This window comes from Thamnophis elegans, chromosome 3 (assembly GCF_009769535.1).
Source record: "Thamnophis elegans isolate rThaEle1 chromosome 3, rThaEle1.pri, whole genome shotgun sequence".
NCBI classification, from domain to species: Eukaryota; Metazoa; Chordata; class Lepidosauria; order Squamata; family Colubridae; genus Thamnophis; species Thamnophis elegans.
In genome coordinates this window covers 128,034,128-128,054,916 of record NC_045543.1, presented here as the reverse complement: position 1 = coordinate 128,054,916, position 20,789 = coordinate 128,034,128, and the positions used below count along the sequence as shown (strand labels likewise).

General features: G+C 38.5%; 1 protein-coding gene across 1 annotated transcript in view; it reads left to right on the top strand.

Annotated features, from left to right (window-relative positions):
* OSMR (oncostatin M receptor) overlaps positions 1-20,274 on the top strand; it is a 48,408-nt gene extending 28,134 nt beyond the window's left edge. The window contains exons 12-20 of the mRNA XM_032214567.1: positions 3,372-3,448; positions 4,539-4,764; positions 6,515-6,700; positions 8,229-8,330; positions 10,773-10,949; positions 13,105-13,272; positions 13,665-13,746; positions 18,598-18,655; positions 19,755-20,274. Coding sequence (XP_032070458.1) covers positions 3,372-3,448; positions 4,539-4,764; positions 6,515-6,700; positions 8,229-8,330; positions 10,773-10,949; positions 13,105-13,272; positions 13,665-13,746; positions 18,598-18,655; positions 19,755-20,162 — 1,484 coding nt within the window. The 3' untranslated portion in view covers positions 20,163-20,274. The remainder of the gene's footprint in view (positions 1-3,371; positions 3,449-4,538; positions 4,765-6,514; positions 6,701-8,228; positions 8,331-10,772; positions 10,950-13,104; positions 13,273-13,664; positions 13,747-18,597; positions 18,656-19,754) is intronic.
* Positions 20,275-20,789: the final 515 nt, after the last annotated feature.

Genomic DNA, 20,789 nt, shown 5'->3' with positions numbered 1-20,789 from the left:
TCCACAGTTCACTTTGCTTCTTGGAAGTCAGCTGGGAAGGTCACAAATTCTGATCATGTGACTGCAAGAAATTGCAAGTGTTGTTAAATGTGAGCTGCTTGCCAAGCATTCAGATTGTGAATACGTGACCGGAGGGTTGGTGTGATGGTCATAACTTTGAGGATGCGTCATGAGTCTTTTTTTTTTCCTATGGCCATCATAATTATCATTAAAGGACAGTTGTAAGCTGAAGACTATCTATATTAAAAAGTATCCTTCTATATCTGTTGTGACCTGCCAGCGGCTAGCAGAGCTGACAGCAAATTTGGACAGTGAGGAGGTTGGGGAGTAACATGGGCTAGTCCTGGAGTCTGGGGAAGGCTCTGATGAGGGCTAGGTCAGCGGCAGAGAGGGGGCCGTATGCCAGTTTGCAGCTGCCTTCTGAGTCAGACATTTGTGAGGCAGACGAACAGCTGGAGCCTGTTCCCAGTGTGTGCATGCGCAGAGTTGCCAGATGAAGGGAGCAGCTAAAGAACAGGGGTCGACTTGGGAGTAAGGCCACAGGTGGACAATGAATGGCCCCTCTCAGAGGAAATAAAAGAGGAGCGAAAGGGGGGAGGAGTTTGCAGGAGACAATTAGTTCAGTAATTGGTTAGTGACTCTCCGAGACTCTTTGCCAAGTTCTGCAGATATCGGCCTATCATATCTCCAAGCCAGATAAGATCTGTGACCGTAAATCCTCCTTTGAAAGACTTTGCTGGCTGTGAATGAGCAGAATTCACTGTAATTTTAAAAAAACAGGGGGGGGGGGGGGGTTTGCCAGGACAAGGAGTTTGTTTCATGCTTTTGGGAAGCCTCGGTTAGAACAGTTCTGTATCTATTTCTTCTTCAAGCATCCGCTTATCAAATCTGCATGTTAGAAATACAAATGCCTTGCACATTTAAAATTATTACTGACATAAACTTCCCTGATAAGCAATGATCAGATATTATGCAAGGTATTTCTGCAGTTCCTATACATAGATGAAAAACTCAATATTTCTCAACCCTGGCAGCTTTGTCAAAAGAGATTTCTGGACTAGATGGACCAGAGATCTGATCTGTCAGAGGATTGCTTATATTATTATGTTCTTAGCCTAATTATCTCCAAAAAAGCCAGTATTTTTAGTATTACAGCTACCATAAGAGCAGCCCTATAATCTTTCTCAATTTTTTTCCGGAAATTCAATCACACGTAAATTAGACTGGGAAGAATGAAGTTAGAGGGACTTTATTTTGTCCTGAAGAATCTTAAGAGCTTTTAGTAAATTAGTTATAGACAATGTTCCCTCTAATTTTTTTTCAGTGTGTGCGGAAAAGTATAGTGTTTGAGCGGCACATTTTCATGTCTGAGCACCTGAATTTTTTTCACAGATGTTTCACAGAGCAATTGATTTATAGGATCTGAATTGGAATGGAGAAAAATGGTTTTGTGCAAGTGTGTGTGTGTGTGTGTGTGTGTGTGTGTGTGTGTGTTTGAGTGAGCGAGGGATCTGGTAGGGGAACTGTGCCTATTTAGAAAAGAAGGTAAATTATTGCAAACATGATCAGTCAAAGATAAGTATGGGGACAAGTTGGGCGGTAGAGAGAAAGTGGTAAAAGAGTAGGAGAGAGGAAGAGAGGAAGAAAAAAGAGGGAAGAGAGACAGAAAGAGACAGAGAAGGAGAGAGAAAGTGACAGAAGAGTGGGAAAGAAGGAGAGAGAAAGAGAGACAAAGAGAAAGGATGAGACAGAAAGAGACAAAGAGGAGAGAGAAGGGAGAAGGAGAGAAAAAGTGACAGAAGAATGGAAAGGAAAGAGAGAAAGAGAAGAGAGACAAAGAGAAAGAGGATAAGAGAAACAGAGAGAAGAGAGGAAGAGGAAAGAGGAAGAGAGAACACCTCATTTCAACTCTGAGGTGCAAATATTCTCTTTGATTGGTAATTTTATTTGTCCATTTACTATCCAATACTCTCATTCCTCCTTAAGTTCATCAAGAATTTTCTTCTTTTTATTGAATTTATCACAATACCCTGAGAACAACATTTTCAGCATAGCTTTACAGCTATTTAAAATATATAGAAATTTAGGTCACATTTTCAGAACATTAGTCTACTATTTATAAGTCACTAAGTCAAAGAAACAGAATTCAGAAAGTTGGCTTCCCTTTTTGTAATTGCCTATTGGCTGCTTAACTTTTTACCTACATTTTTGATAACTGATATTCACTGTTGACCCAAGAAGCCCATCTTAGAAAGAAACCCTCCCTATGAACGTTGTTTGGTTTCCAAAAAGTTGGTCTTTTTCTCAACCATACAGTAGCATATTCTTTCTAAGGAGGATATAATCAAGATAGTCCATAATTGCCTACCAATCTAACAGTATGGCGATTGACAAACTCTTTATATTTCAACTCATAACTCTTTTAAAGAGGAACTCAACTCTAATTCTTTTAAAGAGAAAAAAAATGCTTGCACAATTGCACCCATGGAGACATGTATATATTATGCACATACAATATATTATTGTATGTCTTCCCCTCCCATACAAGTTGTTAGCCGCCCTGAGTCCCCTCAGGGAAAAGGGCGGCCTATAAATAAATAAACGCAACTGAACAACACACAGAGAAACAAACTTAACAAAGTGCTAAGTCTGCCCACCAACTAACTCACGAGAGAGAGAGGGAGAGAGAGAGAGAGAGAATCCCTCCTTCCTTCAGCCCAACACTCTCGCTGGCATCCAGGCCAGATGAGAGGGACTGCAGAGGGTCTCCTAGAGTCTAGGGCAGCGAGTCATTTGATGGGAAAGTTGCCTCTTGGAAGGAATGACCCGGATTGGCTTCTGCTTTCAATCTGCCGCCCAAAGACCGAATGGAGAAGCAAACAGGCAGGAGAGACGAAGCGATCTTCTGTGCTTTGCCTGTTTTACTCATTGCTGCTCCCTCCGATGATCAGCTGTGCTTTAGAAGCTGTTTTTCAGCCCTATGAGGCGCTAAACGAGTAGTGAAGCGATCTTTGTGCTTTGCCTGTTTTTCTCATTGCTGTTCCCTCCGCGTCTTTGAAACGGAGATCAGCATTGCCCCCTAGAGTCATGAATGACTAGCACATATGTGCAAGGGTAACCTTTACCTTTATTCTTATTTCAAGAATAACCATCAGCTCTTTTGCAAAGACAGCTAAAGTAAGAAAAAAATGGTTATCAGGATGAAATTTTTGTAAGCGCTATCAAAGAATGCAGGTGTCCATCTTAAGGTGTTTGCGACTTGTGAAAGTGTAGAAGAATCTATTAATATAACAGTGTGTTTATATAATTATACTCTTTCCATTTGATCATCAAGAATGCTTCCATCCTGTTTTATGTGCTTTGATTTTCAGCTCCATCAGGATTGCTCGATGTCTGGAGACATATTAACTCAGGCCTGGAGCAACGTAATGTAACTGTATTCTGGAGGGTAAGTGGCCATATATGGAAAACTGATAGGACATATAGAAATGTATATAAATGGATACTCGTCACATTGTTCCTATGCTAAGTACAGAAGGATAACAATAATTGTAAGAAACAAGCAATGAATAAGATAATAGACTAAAAAAGGACAACAGACGGTCCATAAATATTGACTTCATACATCTTGGATTTGGTCATTTATAGCTTCTATACAAGGCTTTTTCGTGATAATGTTAAAGGCCTAATGGTCATAGAAAAGTACATACAGGATGGCAAATTATAAGAAAATATTCTGCTTTTCACAAAAAATAAATATGAGACAGCAGTAATACTTGTAAAGTAGAATTATATGGGATATTGTACAACAACCTTTGCACACTATTGAATGATATTTCTTTGGTTGTGAGATTTTTTCCCCCGACAGTAAATTCATTGTGTGATAGATTATGCAAAATGGAAGAGCAGCATTTTCATTGATCTCTCACCATTAAGGACAGCTACTGAGGGTGTTAAATCTGTTCTATTAAAAGAATATAAGAGAATGATAAAACAGTTTCCTCTGTCATGAAAGCATCCAAAAGAATCATGTATAGTTTACCTACTTGTTTGACATACCCAGAGGTGGGCCGAAAATGTGAGCGTGCGCCTTCCGCGTATGTGTGTGTGTGTGTCTTCAAACACAGTGATTATATAGGACGGGATAGCGCCAAGGTGGGTGGGCAGACACAGCCACTGGTGGGAACTACCGGTTTGCCCAAACTGGTCTGAACTGGCAGCATCACACCTCTGGACGTACCACATAGCTTACTCTGTTATCCACACACAATAAATACAGTAAATAAAATCAGGGTCCGTTCAGGATGCATGAAAGAATAGCATCAAATTCTGCTGTCTTCGTAAACCCAAATCTTGCATATGAGGATGTTTATAAGCCGTTGTAGGAGAGATGTAGCTTTATGTTGTATGTTGTTGCTCACAAAGTGAGAAAACTGATAACGTCTGTAACGAAAAACAGTTTGAAACTATTCTAGAAAGGTGCATGGATGAGAAATGGTGGGGTTTTTTTTTAGATAATTTTGGTTTCCTGCCCATAGGAATCCTCAGATTTTCGTCGTAATGGAAAGATAGAAAAATATCACCTATCCTGGGAAAATTTAGAGGACCCTACAGTGCGGCGTCACAGTGACTCAGTTTCTGCCTCACAGAACCACGCAACGATTTCTCTTGGCAAAGGTTCATACAAAATCCTTGTGCGGGCACAGAACAGAGTATCTACATCATCTCCCTCTGTGATCATCATCCCAGCAATTGATAAAAATGGTATGTTCTTTTAAACATGTTACTCCAATGAATCCTCCTTCCCTGAACTAGAAAGCAATGTGAAATATCACAACCCCAGAAGTTTTTTTGTTAATTTTCATGACTACATAGTAAGGTTCTACTCCTATTGTATTAATTACTCATGTATTTATATTGTGCCTTTATTATTTTTATAAACAACTCAAGGTGACAAATATATCTAATGCGTTAAAATATTGATAACTGGGAGAGACATGGGAACAAGATCAGCCAATGAATAGACATAGCAACTAAATCAGCCAATGGGAGCTTAAACAGCTCTGAGTCTGTGCAGAGAATTGAAACAGAAGCTTAAGCTATCTGCTGCTCTGAAAAGTAAACTAGCAGTCTGTCTGGGCTTGTTTGCTGATATGACTTGTCTTTGCCTGTAACTCTCCTGCCTTGTGTTTACTTGGAAGAACCACCTGTTGGTATTGTACATTTATTCATCTATTCTTGTGTATATAAAAAAGTTAATGAATCCTGCTGCATCAGTTCTCTGTGTGTGCTTCTGGATTTGAATTTATGCAACCAGCTCTTACCTAATGTTCCTTCTTCCTCTTATTTTCCCCATAACAACAACTCTCTGAGGTGAGTTGGACTGAAGAGAAAGTGGCTGACCCAAGGTCACTCAGTTGACTTTCAGGGCAAAAATGGGACTTGAACTCAAAAGTCTTCTGTTTTCTAGCCCCAATATCTTAGCCATTGGACCAAACTGGCTTTCTTATCAAACTTACAATCTTTGGTTTGATGGAATGTTTGGGATTTCAGTCTTTATATGTCAATTTATACTCTGCTGCTCCTTGGATATGACTTTTTTTTATTCACTGCATTGCAGTGTAAAATGTTTGACTGGTGCAGTGGCCTAGAGGTGGCACTCTCGCCTCACAATCAGGAGGCTGTGAGTTCGATCCTAGGTAGAGGCAGATATTTCACTCTTTGGGCATACTGAGAATATGTCTGCTGAATGTAACTTCACATTGGCAACAGGAAGGGCATCTGGCCATTAAAACACTCTGCTAGCTCCATTCAGTTGCCCAGATGCCACCCTGCAAGGTGGGGTTGTTAAACGATGATGATGATTGCAGTGTAAAATATTTAGCAATTTGTTCACAGGTTAAATCATGCATTTAAAACATTTGTACACATAGGTTTTCTTTTAAACTATGTATTGTGCATTTCATTTTTCACAAACCCAGAGAAGTTCCAGGGTCTGTGCTACAGAGTTGACATATAATCTTATAAAAAAAAAAATCCTAGTTAATTTCATAGGATATACTTTCATGTGAATAGGGATGGGTTTTTCACTGAGATTGAAAAAACACTGAGAGTTACAACATGGTTTGTTTAATTGAATTCTTAAAACAAACAGGCAAGCAGCACGTCGAGAAATGTAAGTGTCTTTTCTCTGCCAGCAGAAAACAAAACAACCGATTTTACTGTTTTATTTATTACATGTGTATCTAGTTACACTTAAATTTTACAGTTCAAATATTCCCGGCAAGCATATTTTTTTTCTGAAATGTCCTCATAACAATGCCTGGATTTCATAGTAAATGAGAATGCCTGTTACCAAAAGTTGACAAACGTTGTTGGAGGATCAACAGAACATTTTCATTTTTCATTCTTGTATAGGCCTCTCCAAAAAGCGGTGTGAAAGACAAATAAATATCATGAATGACATTTAAAGATTTTGATGCTGATGCCTCACCATTGTTGCATTTTTTTTAAGATAAAGTGCATTATAGCGAAGAGACCACGGACAAAAATGAAGAACATAAAATTTATATTTCTTGGAATCATCAAAGCAAGTTCAGTCAGTATGTTGTTGACTGGTGCAACCAGCCCACAGGTCCCTGGTGTGATTTTCAGTGGAAGAAATATGAGCCAATCACGTCCAGTGATCTCATTACATCTGGTGAGAAAAATTACAAGTTTGTTAGTGAATAATTTCAGAGGAGATCATTGTTGTCTGATTGTTAAAGCTACTGTAATGAATTCTTTTTTCAGATAGGTTGGAGTGATTTGATGGGCAAATCTGTATAGCTTCCTTGGCTGCAATATAGAAACGATTAGCCCTTGGTTTCCTCTTGGATATTGTTACTTGTCAGTTACAGTGAGGTTTTCCACCCAAGAACAAGCCAGGACCAGGGGTGGGATTCTACTGGTTTGGACCGATTCACCTGAACTGGTAGCTCCGATATTCAGCTGGGAGCAAACCGATTCGTTCCCATGATCAAGTGGGCCCTCCTGCCCACCCCTACGCTTTATTCACCTATATCTTCTCAGCTGAGTCATGCAGTAGAGTTGATTGCCATGCCTCAGCTGTTTTCCTCCCCAGCACTAATGCAGAAGGCAAATTGTCTCAAAACTGCACACACGCACAGTGAAGCTGTGAAGCACACGACCACCGAACCGGTTATTAAACCAGTAGGATCCCACCACTGGCCAGGACTTACCCATTTCATGAAACCAGTGTAATATTTGCAAGGATACAGATCAATACATCAAATCTTTATTATGGTCACAAACCAGCATAAGAAGATGCAATACTAAATTAATTTTAATAACAAAAAGTATAAAACGCACAATTTTTTTTTAAAAAAAAACTTAATTGTGAAATGTGCAAGGCTATTGTTACTTCCTGCAGCTTGGATCTTCTGATACACAAGTCCACAAATTAGTGTCTCAAATAAGGAAGAGAGGGAGAAGGTGTCCATTGAAAACTAGATGGCGGGACAATGGTCCAGCCTATCATGCTCATTTCCTCAGGAAGGGCTGTTGCCAGAAAGATCCTTAGTGGAAGATAGACTACATCCCTCAGGACTACATTATGGGCATAAAGCAGGAGTGAAATCCAGCAGGTTCTAACAGGTTCTGGAAAACCGGTAGCGGAAATTTTGAGTAGTTCAGAGAACTGGTAGTGGAAATTTTGAATAGTTTGGGGAATCAGCAAATGCCACCTCTGACTGGCCCCAGAATGGGAGGGAATGGGGATTTTGCAGTATCCTTCCCCTGCCATGCCCACCAAGACACACCATGCCCACCAAGCCATGGCCACAGAACCTATAGTAAAAACATTTGAATTTCACCACTAGCATAAAGGTTCTTCTTCCCCACAAGCATTTAAATGGAGACCCCCACAAGGTTAACAGAAGTACTGTGTTTTACTTTTTCAGTCTGAATTTACTTTCTATCACGCCAGCTTTTGTAATTAACCACACCGGCAGCCATTTTGTGCTAGTTTTTCAACTTCATGACAACTACATTTGTGGTAAAGCCCATGACACTTGAAAAGAAAAATTAAATCAAAGGCTCCATATAATTCTTACAAGTCAATATTTTCCAACTTTCCCAAACATTCTCACTGGTTTCCACTTGTAATCGTACATTTTCTATTCCTAACTCCTTGTTCTTTGCGATATATTTCTTGAAATGTATTCTAGATGCCTTCAAACCTGGGATAAGATACACTTTTAATGTGTACGGAATACAAGATGATAGAAGTTTTTTATTGGAAAGGAAGGCTAAATATCTCGAAGAAATGGGTAAGTTGTGCTAAAATTGTAGACGTTAAATTGGACTATGACTGCAATTTGCTATGAACATGAATAGCACACCGCCTCTATGTCAGTGCAGAATTCGCTGAAGTTTTGTTGTACTGTGTTCAGCAGTGATTTGATCTATTCTGTAACTTGTCTCATTGCAAAAATGGAATACTGAAGAGTTGTGGGTGATGCGTTTCCCCTGTGAGAATTCTTGTTTGCTTCCCAGGTCCTGAGCTTCAGCAAACACAGTATTTGTTTACAGATTCATAAAAAGGAAATATGATTGAACCGTTATTTAGGTCTTTATTCTCAATATCAGCCCAGGTTATTTATTTATTTATTTACATAAGGAAAGACAGATGTGCACCATTCTTAAAAACACATTCCAGGGTTCATCTTGACCATCTATTGTAAATGTTTACAGTGGTTCTATCTGCCCATCTAGACCAGATGGTAGGAATAAGATGAATGTGGATCAAAGTCTTGTTGTTCCTCTTCTTCTTACCAATGGAGTAGCTGGCTGTAAAATGTCACGGTGCTGATTGGATTTTTTTTTTTAAAGGACTCGTATTATGGATGGTGATGAGGTGCTAACTATGCCTGGGCTTCAAATATTTTAGCAAGGGGTTCTTTGCCCAGTTGCTGGGTGGACGTGGCCATAGTGGCCATGGCCTAGTCAGTCTTCTGCACCACGGCGGGCGGATTGCCCTCCCCGGACTTCAGAGGTTTTCCTCGAACTTCCAATAGGGTCGTTTTTCACCCTCCCTGAGCCTCCGTGTGTGCCCTGCATTTACCTGCATTCAAAACGGGGTGAATGGGGCCAGCCAGGAGTGAGATTTGGGGGTTCTCTAAACTGCACAGAATCTAGAGGTTCTCCCAGCAGCTGACTCCTGTCCTTCTGACTCCTGATCCAGGACTATCTGTTTCTACCATCTATCCCAGACAATGTCCTGTTCCGGGTGCCTGTCTATAAACATTGCCTATAATTTGTTATTTTCTCTTCCCGATTTCACCTGTAGCTTGCACAGATGGTTAATGATGTCAGGAACTGGGTTCGTTTCACCATATCATTGCACCATCTTTGCAGCTGTCCATGTGAAGATCTCCAGTGCAGGAGATTCTTCATCATTTTTGCCCCTTTAGAAATTTGTTTTATAAACACCACATGTATTGAAGATGTAGAAAGTCAGGGAAAGCATTAGCAGTTCATTTTACTTTATTGTTACATGGAAGCTTGGATAGATTTTTGGTGTGGAATCTGAGATGGGGTAGATTTTGATGCAGGAACTTAAGGCAGAGTACTGTCTGAACAGGTATGGTGCAAAAGTTATAGTGCAGTGTTGCTGGCAAACTCTGCCCACAGCCTGGAGTTTGATCCTGCTGGAGCTCAAGACTGACTCAGCCTTCCATCCTTTCGAGGTCAGTAAAATGAAAACCCAGATTGTTGGAGGCAATATGCAAATAATTCTTACACTATAAACTGCCCAGAGAGTGTTGTAAAGCATTATGGGACAGTATTGATTTAGGGCAATGTTTTTCAATTTTAGCATCTTTGTTGGCTGGGGAATTCGCGTATCTTAAAATTGCTAAATTTGAAAAACACTGTTTTCTACCTGCTAGGTTGACAGATATAAAAATGCCCCCTGACTCCAAAAGAAATCTCATATAATAGCTCTAAATCCCCTTTTAGAAGGAAAACATTGAGGTCTCCCAGTCCTTAATATACTTTTGATACAAAGTCGTGAATTCCTATTGGAATGCCTTTCTGCTTGTACTGGCAATACTTCCTTCATTCATGCTGTTTGTAATCTAACAGATCTCTTTGGAGTAATGTTGTCATTTACATGATCATTAGTCCTTAATCAGCTAGGTTCAGAGGTGGGTTAGTGGGAGTTTGCAGGGGTTCGGGAGAACCTCTAGCTAAGATCTGTGCAGTTCAGAGAACCCCCAAATCCTACTCCTGGCTGACCCTGCCCACCCCTACTAGGAGTCCCACATGGCCCGTTTTGGATACAGGTAAGTACAGGGCGGGCACGAAGGCTCAGGGAGGGCAAAAAATGGGCCTGTTTCCAGCCTCCAGAGGGACTCCGGAGTGTGGGGAGGCTGTTTTGCCCTCCCAGAGGCTTGAGGAAAGCCTCCAGAGCCTGGGGAGGGCAAAAATGCTCCCCCACTGTCGTGCAGGAAGCCAACTAGGCCATGCCCACCATGGCCATGCCTACCCAGCAACCGGGCAGAGAACCCCTTTCTAAAAATTTTGAAAGGGCTAGGTTAACCCTTGGCTAGGTTAGCTTAGTTCCATTTTTATTTTCAAGATTTGTGAAAGACAGTTCTCAGAATGGAGTTTTGCATGAACACAAATGGAAATTTAATCATAATGTAAAGATATAAGGATTAAACCTATAGCAAATACATAGTAAAAGTTGTCAATTTTCTGTTTTCCAGAACCCCCACCCTACAACCTGTCTAATATAGATTCAATCACTGCAAATTCATTAAGAGTGACTTGGGAACGATATGGTCAAAAGTTCAAGGATGGTTTTATTAGAGGTTACGTGCTTTACATGAAAATGGATAATGAAAGCTGTTCAGTACAAGGATCCAAACCATTAATACATCCAGGTAAGTGGTCCTCTTTCTGGAGAATAATATATCTTTAAGTGAAATGTGAGCTTTATTTAGGAATTGGTAGAGGACAGTCCTTCTAAGCACAAAAGAAGATGATACATAGTTCATAAATCATGGTTTTTTTTCCATAAATAAATGAAGGTAAATCCAAGAGAAAAAACAAAGTTGAAAATTCCTAATAGTAGCTCAAAGTCTAAATCAATATTTCTCAACTTCAGCAACTTTAAGTTGTGTGGACTTCCGGCTCGAGGATTCTGGGAATTGAAATCCATACCTCTTAAAGTTGCAAAGGTTGAGAAATACTACTTTAGAGAGTTGCAATGGAGGAAAAAACTCCAAGCATATTTTAATTTTGAAATACTCTGCTCTTGGTTTCTTCTGAATGTCTCCATCTTATGAAGGTTTTTCTCTTCAAGAGAATTGGCTGATTGATACAGACTTTTCTTTATTTTCGACATTACATTTCTTTTTAAAATTAATTATTATTGTATTTGTATTTATTTGTCTTGTATGCCGCCCACTCCCGAAGGACTCCGGGCGGCTCACAATAGACAAGGGAAGGGGAAAACTGGACAAAGACAACACTTTAAAACAAAAACCGCAACATTCACAATTTCCGTGGGGCTGGATGTTTCACAAGCCCCCCGGCCTGCTGGAGCAGCCAGGACTTGGTGGCTTTGCGGAAGGCCGGGAGGGTAGTAAGGGTTCGGATCTCGACGGGGAGATCATTCCAGGGGGCTGGAGCTGCAACAGAGAAGGCTCTCCCCCGGGGGGTCGCCAGCCGACATTGGCTGGCGGATGGAATCGGGAGGAGACCTAACCTGTGAGATCTAATCGGTCTATGGGAGGTAATCGTCAGGAGGTGGTCTCTCAGGTTAAAATTGTTGATATGCTTTTAATCAGTTGCATTGTTTAATTTCTACTATTAATTCTAGCAAGGTTAGACTACAGTGGGAGGTTGGCGATGTGCCAGTTCACACATTGTGCTAAGCCAGTTTTAAAAGTTGGTTCACACAGTTTAAAAGCAATTGAACAAATGAATGGCTGGTCCATACTATTAGATTGAAAATGAACACGTTATTTTAACCAGTTTACAATTTTTTGTATTTTATCAGACCATAAATTATAAAAAGGAGAATAAAAATATTGGGAACTAGTTTGAGGAACAGAGGAAGAAGAAAGAGTGTAGGGTAGAAAGGGAAAAAGAAAAAAAAAGACATTGACTTTCGACTCTTTTTAGCACAGGAGAATAACATTACAGCCTCAACTTTTTACTTTTGCACAGTAATATATATACCCATTTCTATAACAAACCTATCTAATCTGAAAAAACAAAATAAATGTTTCATTTTCCCCCAACACAAGCATTAAATAGAGAAGCGATTTCCAAACAAAAATAAAATTAGATATATTCTCTTCTTTGGATAAAACAATTGATTTAACCATCTCTGGTTTTATTTAAATATTTTTCAAGCCACTCGTGCAAAACTACAAAATGAATCTGTCTCCATCTTAGCTCCCTCTTGTGGTTCAAGTGTAGGGTTTTTGTTTTTTTTAATAAGGCAGTGAATGCTTCCTGGCCATTGAGAATTCATAAAGTCAAACACAACCTTGATGAAATCGTGTTTTACACCCCTGGGTTAGAGGTGAAAAAATGATGCACAAAATGTAGCCTCTAGCTTTAGCGTTTTGGAAAAGGGATAATTCAGAAAGGAGTTTCGATGCTTGTTTAGCTGTACTGCTGGAAAACGGAACCAAAAAGCAGGAATTGAGAGGTGTATATTTACAGTCTGGTTCATTTGTGGTTAAACCAGGATCCTTAATACTTCCTGCTTTTCTATGACACGCACACCTTACATTGTTGATCAGGTCATACTCATGTTGTTGACTGTTGACTGGCCACATTTGAGCCTTCAGTCATCAAATAATGAAATGTTACGAACCTACAAAGAAGAGAACAACATTGAAAAATACTTGATGATACTTGATTATGAAAAGCAGGAATTAGGTTTTTCAGAGTGATTGTGAAGTAGCAGTGAAAGTGATGCTAGGATGTCATAAGAGCCTTTCATCTTACAATGAAATCAATATTTGCAGAGAGCAAGTGAGACGTTTTTGTTTGTGGCCTAAACTTTCTTCTTGAATGCAGGTAATCTGATGATATGCAGTTACAAAATTGAAGACCCAAACCAAACTGAATTCATAGTGAGACATTTGAAACCCAATACAAAGTACTTATTTGCATTTCAAGCTTATGCTGTCAATCCTAATTATACTGACAATCTTAGCTTTACGGCAGTGTTTACTCCAAATGATGGTAAGTCCTGCTCATCTGTATTTATTTACTATGGGTACAAACATGGAACTTCTTTGGAATTTTGGCAGCTTGTGCGTTTGAACCCATGTCTTTTATTTATTTTGAATATAATATTTTGCATTTCTATGTAAAGCACTAGCCAAAAAAGCTAATATAATTGTGGCTTGTATAAACAGAAACATAGAATCAAGATCACGTGAAGTATTAGTGCTGCTTTACAAAAACCTAGCAAAACCACAACTGGAATACTGCAACGAATTTTCTATTTTCCTGAAAATTAATTGAAAAATCTTTTTTTTTCTTTAAGCTTAGCCTCAGAAATCTGTCTTGTTGTGTTGAAGAATTGCAATTAAACATTTAAATAGAAGTGTACCTGATTTTCTTTCCAACAGAAAAATGGCTTTTCAATCTACTTTACCTACTACTGATTATTCCATTAATACTGATGTGTATATGTTCCAGGAAAAATAATCGGTAAGTGCACAGCAACCAAAATATCACTATAATAGATTAACGCGCAGCAGACTCTTGAACTTGAACATTGGGCACTATCTAATAAAATGAAATTCAATGGTGAAGAGAGTAAGGTTCTACATTTAGGCAAGAAAAACGAAATGCACAGGTACAGTATAGGTGGTACCTTGCTCAACAGTAGTAACTGTGAGAGGGATCTTGTAGTCCTAGTGGACAACCATTTAAATATGAGCCAGCAGTGTGCAGCAGCTGCCAAAAAATTCAACACAGTTCTAAGCTGCATAAACAGAGGGATAGAATCAAGATCACGTGAAGTGTTAATGCCACTTTATAATGCCTTGGTAAGGCCACACTTGGAATACTACACTCAGTTTTGGTCACCACGATGTAGAAAAGATGTGGAGACTCTAGAAAGAGTGCAGAGAAGAGCAACAAAGATGACTAGGGGACTGGAGGCTAAAACATATGAGGAACGGTTGCAGGAACTGTGTATGTCTAGTTTAATGAAAAAAAGGACTAGGGGAGACATGATAGCAGTGTTCCAAAGAAGAGGGAGTCAAAACTATTCTCTAGGGCACCTGAGTGTAGAACAAGAAGCAATGGGTGGAAACTAATCAAGGAGAGAAGCAACTTAGAACTGAGGAGAAATTTCCTGACAGAACAATTAATCAGTGGAACAGCTTGCCTCCAGAAGTTGTGAATGCCCCAACACTAGAAGAAGATGTTAGATAACCATTTGTCTGAAACAAGTATAGGGTTTCCTGCCTAGGCAGGAGGTTGGACTAGAAGACCTCCAAGGTCCCTTCCAACTCTGCTATTGTATTGTATCTCAGACATAAACATAACAAGCAGTAGAGAGAAAGCAGAGCTGCTTAATTCATTTTTTGCATCAGTTTTCATGCAAAAAGAAACTATAGCCCAACATCTCAAAAATCTAACCATAAAAGACAGGTTAGAAATAAAAATTAAAATAAGCAAGGAAATGGTAAGAGAACATCTATCTGATTTTGACGAATATAAATCACTGGGACTTGATAGATTACATTCCAAAGTTCTAAAGGAGCTGGGAAATGTTATCTCAGAACCATTGTACCATTTCTTTCAAAAATCCTGGAGAACTGCCTCAGTTTGGGAAAAAGCTGATGTGGTTCTTATCTTCAAAAAAATGGGGGGAGGGACCCAGATTCAGGAATCTACAGACTAAATCAGCCTAACATCAATACCTGGGAAGATACTGGAAAAGATTATTTAAAAAAAAATGGATTTATGAACATCTAGAAACAAATAAAGTTATAACTAGAAGGCAGCATAGTTAAAAGAGATCATGCCAAACCAATCTTAATTCATTATTTGACAAAGTGACTAAATTAGTAAACCATAGCAAAATGCTGTGGACATATTTAGATTTCAGTAAGGCTTTTGACAAAATAGACTACAAACTATTTCTTGGCGAGCTAGAAAAATGTTGGATAGACAGCATCACCACCAAATGGCTTTGTAGTTGAATATGGCTGACAACCATATTCAACAATTAATCTTTAATGGTACTGCATCTATATCAGTGTTTCTCAACCTCGTCAACTTGAAGATGTCTGGACTTCAACTCCCAGAATTCCCCAGCCAGCGAATGCTGGCTGGGGAATTCTGGGAGTTGAAGTCCAGACATCTTCAAGTTGACAAGGTTGAGAAACACTGATCTATATAGAGGGAAGTAAGCTGTCGGATATCACAAAGTTCCGTCTTAGGCCAACTACTCTTCAATATCTTAATAAATGGCTTAGATAAGGGGATAGAAGGGAAAATCATTAAATTTGCAGATGACACTAAGCTGGCAGGAATAGCCAATGCCCCAGAAGACAAGCTCAGGATCCAAAAACATCTTGACAGACGAACAATGGGCCCTATCCATGAACATTAATATGGAAAAAAACAAGTTTTATACTTAGGCAGGAAAAACCAAAGATATAAGGACAAGATTAGGCTAAATCTGGCTCAAAATCAGGAACTATGAGAGGGACCTAGTGGACAATTATTTAAATATGAGCCAACAGTGTGTGGCAGCAGCCAAAAAGGATAATGCAATCCTTGGTTGTTTAAACAGAGGCATAGAATCAAAATCACATGAAGTATTAGTACCACTTTATAAATCCTTAGTAAGACCACACCTGGAATACTGAATCCAGTTTTTGTCACCATGTTACAAAAAAAGATGAGACATACAAAAAGCGCAGAGAAAAGCCACTAAGATAATTAAAGGCCTGGAGACTAAAACATGAAGAACAGTTGTAGAATTTGGGTATGGCTAGTTTACAGAAAAGAAGGATTAGGGATGACTTGATAGTATTCCAGTAATACTGGAATTAAGGAGAAACTTCTTAACAATGAAAACAATTGACCAGGAGGAGGAGCCAATGTCGCGACGATATGGTTGTGCAGTCTCAATGCTCTGAGACCACAGCCAACACTTTTGCCACTGGGTGGTCCAAACGGACCTAAACCATCCCGAAGAGGTGGTGAACAGGAAGAATGTGTCTTGCTGATCTCGGGGATACTGCAAAATCCCTGGAAAAAACAAGATAAGTTCTTCAAGCCAACGACAAAAAATCCAGCCAAGGCTGACAAAGTCAGGGCGGCTCCAAAACGGAAGGATACGGAAAGAGAAAGTGTTTCCAGCTGGTGAGGAATTTTTATTGTTTTAAAAAAGAGACTGCCTATAAAAACTCAAAAATCAATTTAAATTGAAGACTAGAAGAATCAAGCGGCGGAATTAAATTTGGATTGGTATTGGACAGTGGTTATCTTACTTTTTAAATGTTATTTTCACTGATCGAATCTATGCAAACCTTTTAAAACGGATGGATTAAGTTTTCTTCTACCTTCCCCTTGTGACTCTCTGTAATTTACAGGCTAAAGTTTTCCTCTTTTATTGCTGTGGGTATTTTTCTAATTCATTTAAAGATTAGACCTCTTTTTCTAATTTGAAATACAAAAAGAGATACAAAAAAAACCGCTTTAACAGTGTCTCACTCTGGAGGCTGGGAGCTTTTGTTGATCGGAGTTTTGTGTATTCAAAATGGAATGTTTTTTCTTTCTTTCACGGATTGCTTTGACTTGGCATCACAAGGTTTTACTGTTTGGCTACAGACTGATAAGAGCACACAGATGTCCCTTTGAAGTATATTTTCAACCAGAGAAAGTGAAATCTATGCTTTAATTTTATTAATCTTCCAAGCTAGAGCAGCTGTGTTTGTTAAAATGACACATCAAGAAAAAATAGAGGTCTTAACTTTGCAAAATATATTTTCAGAAATACAGAAATTATCAAATATAGTAGAGAAAAAACTGGAATACCTATAGCACATAAGAAGAAAATATGATGAAAAAATTGAAAACGTTCATCAAATGCAAAACAGAGTGATTGAAACTCGAAAAACCGAAGTGGAAAATGATTATAAAGAGACTAAACCTGCTGATATCTATGGTAATTGGTTTGTTCTTGAAAATGGAAAGAATGGAATACAGAAAGAGGAATAAAATGGAGAGGAAATCTATTCAAAAGGTCAAGATATAGAAGAAGATAAAATTAAAGAATCTATGGACGTAAAGAAAGAAATTCCATTAGAAAAATTATTGATAACACAACTGACAATCAAAGACAATCTGAATAAGGAAACAGAAAGAGGGCATCAAGATTATATGAGAGATCTTATAAGCAAGGAGTTACTAAGAGAAGTCCATACAAAATTGATCAAGAAGATGATTAGAGGATTGGTACCACAAATGGCAGAAGATATGAGATTGTTTTGTTATTGGAAAGATACAGGTTGATAGATGGAAGAATATAACTTAAAACTAGTTAAACTTAGTGAAATTTAGTGGTAATAGATATAGTTAAATAAATAATTGATAATGATAATAATGTATACAATGTGTAGAGTTATGATAAGTAATAATTGGATATGAATATTGAATAGTACCCATGAAAGAAAGATTAGAAATCCTTTAAGTTTTGATTATTAGGGGGAAAATATTATGATGCAGGATATAGTTAAATAAAGGAGGGATAATGATGACAACCTATATATATGTATGGGTCCAGTATAAGGAAACTGGATGAAAAATGCAAACAGTGATTTGGAAAGGAGAATTAGAAAAGTCTGTTATTAAATATTATGGATGTTTAGCTAGAATAGGACATAAGGATTCAGTGTTATTGGATGATTTCAGAAATATTAAATGAAATGCCAGTATGTGTACTAAATCTTGGTATATTTTATGATGAAGGATGTTTAAATAATTATAGTCAAATAAAAATGGAGGTATAAGAGTAACATGTATAAATATCTGAGTTAAAATACTTGAGCTAATATGAATTATGCTTGATGACTGTGGAAGAGATGCACGAAAGCCTTTTGTAACCAATTGATACACTTTCTACAGTAGGTAAAGAAGGAAGATTTTATGTGTTGTGTTTGTTTTGAAAATAAAAAATAAAATTTATAATTTTAAAAAAAAGAAAACAATTGACCTTCAGAGGTTGTGGGTGCTTCATCACTGGAAATGTTTAACTGAAGAGCCACTTGTTTGAAATGGTATAGGGTCTTCTGTTTGAGAAGGGGGATTAGACTAGAAGACCTCCAAGGTCTCTTCCAGCTCTATTCTGACAAGCATCCTTTGTCAAATTAGGCGATTGTGCGGACAGTTTTAAGTGTTCAGTTGTCCTTGACATTTTTAAATGTGGGAACTGAGTCTTAAGTACCTATGTTTAAATTGAGTTTTGTTTATAAAAATGGGTTTCCCCTCTTTATGAAGAAAAAAGGTAATATCCCCATCTCTCTTTTTTCCCCCCAGCGTAAAGAATTGTTTGTATCCTGTAATACCCCAACCTAAAGTGACTCCATTTTTGAAGGTAAGGTTATATCATCAAGAAATTCCATTTAATCCCCTTTCTCAATCTGGTGCCCTCAAGATGTGCTGATAATGCAACTTCTGGAGTTCCTATTGAGAATGCGGGAGTTGAGATTCATGGATGTTACACTACATCTAATAGGTATTGACAGCCAAGGGAGGGCAAAAACAGCATTACACTGTTGCAATACAAAGTACATCTCTTCTGCATTTAGTTGTGATGTTGCATAGATGCACGTAAAGGGCAGAGCTTGTACCCTGATGGTGCAATGCTACGTTCCTCATTTTTATGACAGTAGTAGACACCTTGGAACATTGGGATAAAAAGCAATTTATTTTGTATAGTTTTTGCAAAAACAAATCTCTATACTGCCCTAAACATTTTGGAGATGGCGTATGAGAACAGATTAAAAGAATTAGCGGGGGTGGAAAGCCCACATTTAAGACCCGCATTAAGGAGCATCTGCTATATATTCAGAGTTTTTATTTATATTTTGTTAGGGGACTCAGTGTTTCACTTCTGGGTGCATTCTTTAGATAAATAGATATTTTTGCCAAAAAAAAAAATCCCCCAAATTATTTGCTATGATAAATGAATGGCTAATTGGTATACACAGATTTAAAAGTAATTCTGATAGTTACCTCAATAGCCATGTCAGGAAAACTGATTTGGAATTGGCGGTAAAATTTTCCAACACAGTATCCTCTATAAATATGTAGGATCCATACTATAAATTTGTAGTAGTTCACTACAAAAATGATGATGATGGTTATGTATTGGGATAATAAGTGTCAGGAAAGAATTAACCAATCTGAGTTAGAAAAAAGGCCTGTGGGCTTCATCTATCTTTTCAGTACAGTTCAATGTGCTACATTTCATCTTTCCTCCTGATTCCAACCTTGATAAAAAAAAACCCAAGAGATTCTATCTCCTTTTAAATAAGATTCTATTATTACTCTATGAATGGACCAGACTTCTGTCCTTGAATGGAGGGTGAGAGTATATTCTGATATTTGAATATCTCTTTTTCACTCTGCATTCTATCTGCTCTTTATGTGCATTTTTATTCAGTTTTAATTCATTTGTTTTTCATACGCAGATGAGCCTTGGAATAATAGAAGTAAATGATATGATTCCCAACCAATTAGTCATGCTGGAGAAGCCAAAGGAATTCACTCCCAAGCCATCTACTTTGGGAGTACTATTAGAAAATATGACATACTCTCAATCCACCTATTACCCAGAAATACAGATAGAAGAGAGAATGAACCAGAAATTCAACTCAGCTGTCACATCCTACAAACCTCTCCAAGACTTTGGTTTTCCAAGCAGCCCCAACCCCTGCACCCCAGAATCCCCCCTCTATTCAAAAGACAATTTGAATTACCTCTACAACACGGAAGTGCCTCCCTCTATGATCGAAGGAAATGATTCTTCTTGTTCTGTATATTGGCTGGATTACAGACCTCAGAGCAGCACAACTTCAGGAAGAAATTCAGACTATTAGATTAATAGCCAGTTATTACCGGTATATTTATTTCAGTTCACTGGGTAAAGGTTCCCCTCGCACATATGTGCTAGTCGTTCCCGACCCTAGGGGGCAGTGCTCATCTCCGTTTCAAAGCCGAAGAGCCAGCACTGTCCGAAGACGTCTCCGTGGTCATGTGGCCGGCATGACTAAACGCTGAAGGCATAGGGAACACTGTTACCTTCCCACCAAAGGTGGTCCTTATTTTTCTACTTGCATTTTTACATGCTTTTGAACTGCTAGGTTGGCAGAAGCTGGGACAAGTAACGGGAGCTCATTCCGCTATGTGGCGCTAGGAAGTCGCACTGCCAAATTGCCAACCTTTCTACTGAACTCTCTTAGCCACTGAGCCATTGCGTCCCTCTAAGTACACTGTGAGCAGCTGGGCATTATAATATCTGAACGTCAACTAGTGAAGTTGGGGAAAATTCAGGGAAAAGATGGGACAGTTTTTGGTATTGACTGAAGGATCAAGCTATTCTAGACTTGGACATGACATGCAGTAATAAGGAGACTGCATAGTTGAAAAAGAACTACTCTCTCATGAATGTGAAGCAAGATGTATAGGATTGCATCATTTCTAGATGAATAAGAAAAAATATTTAA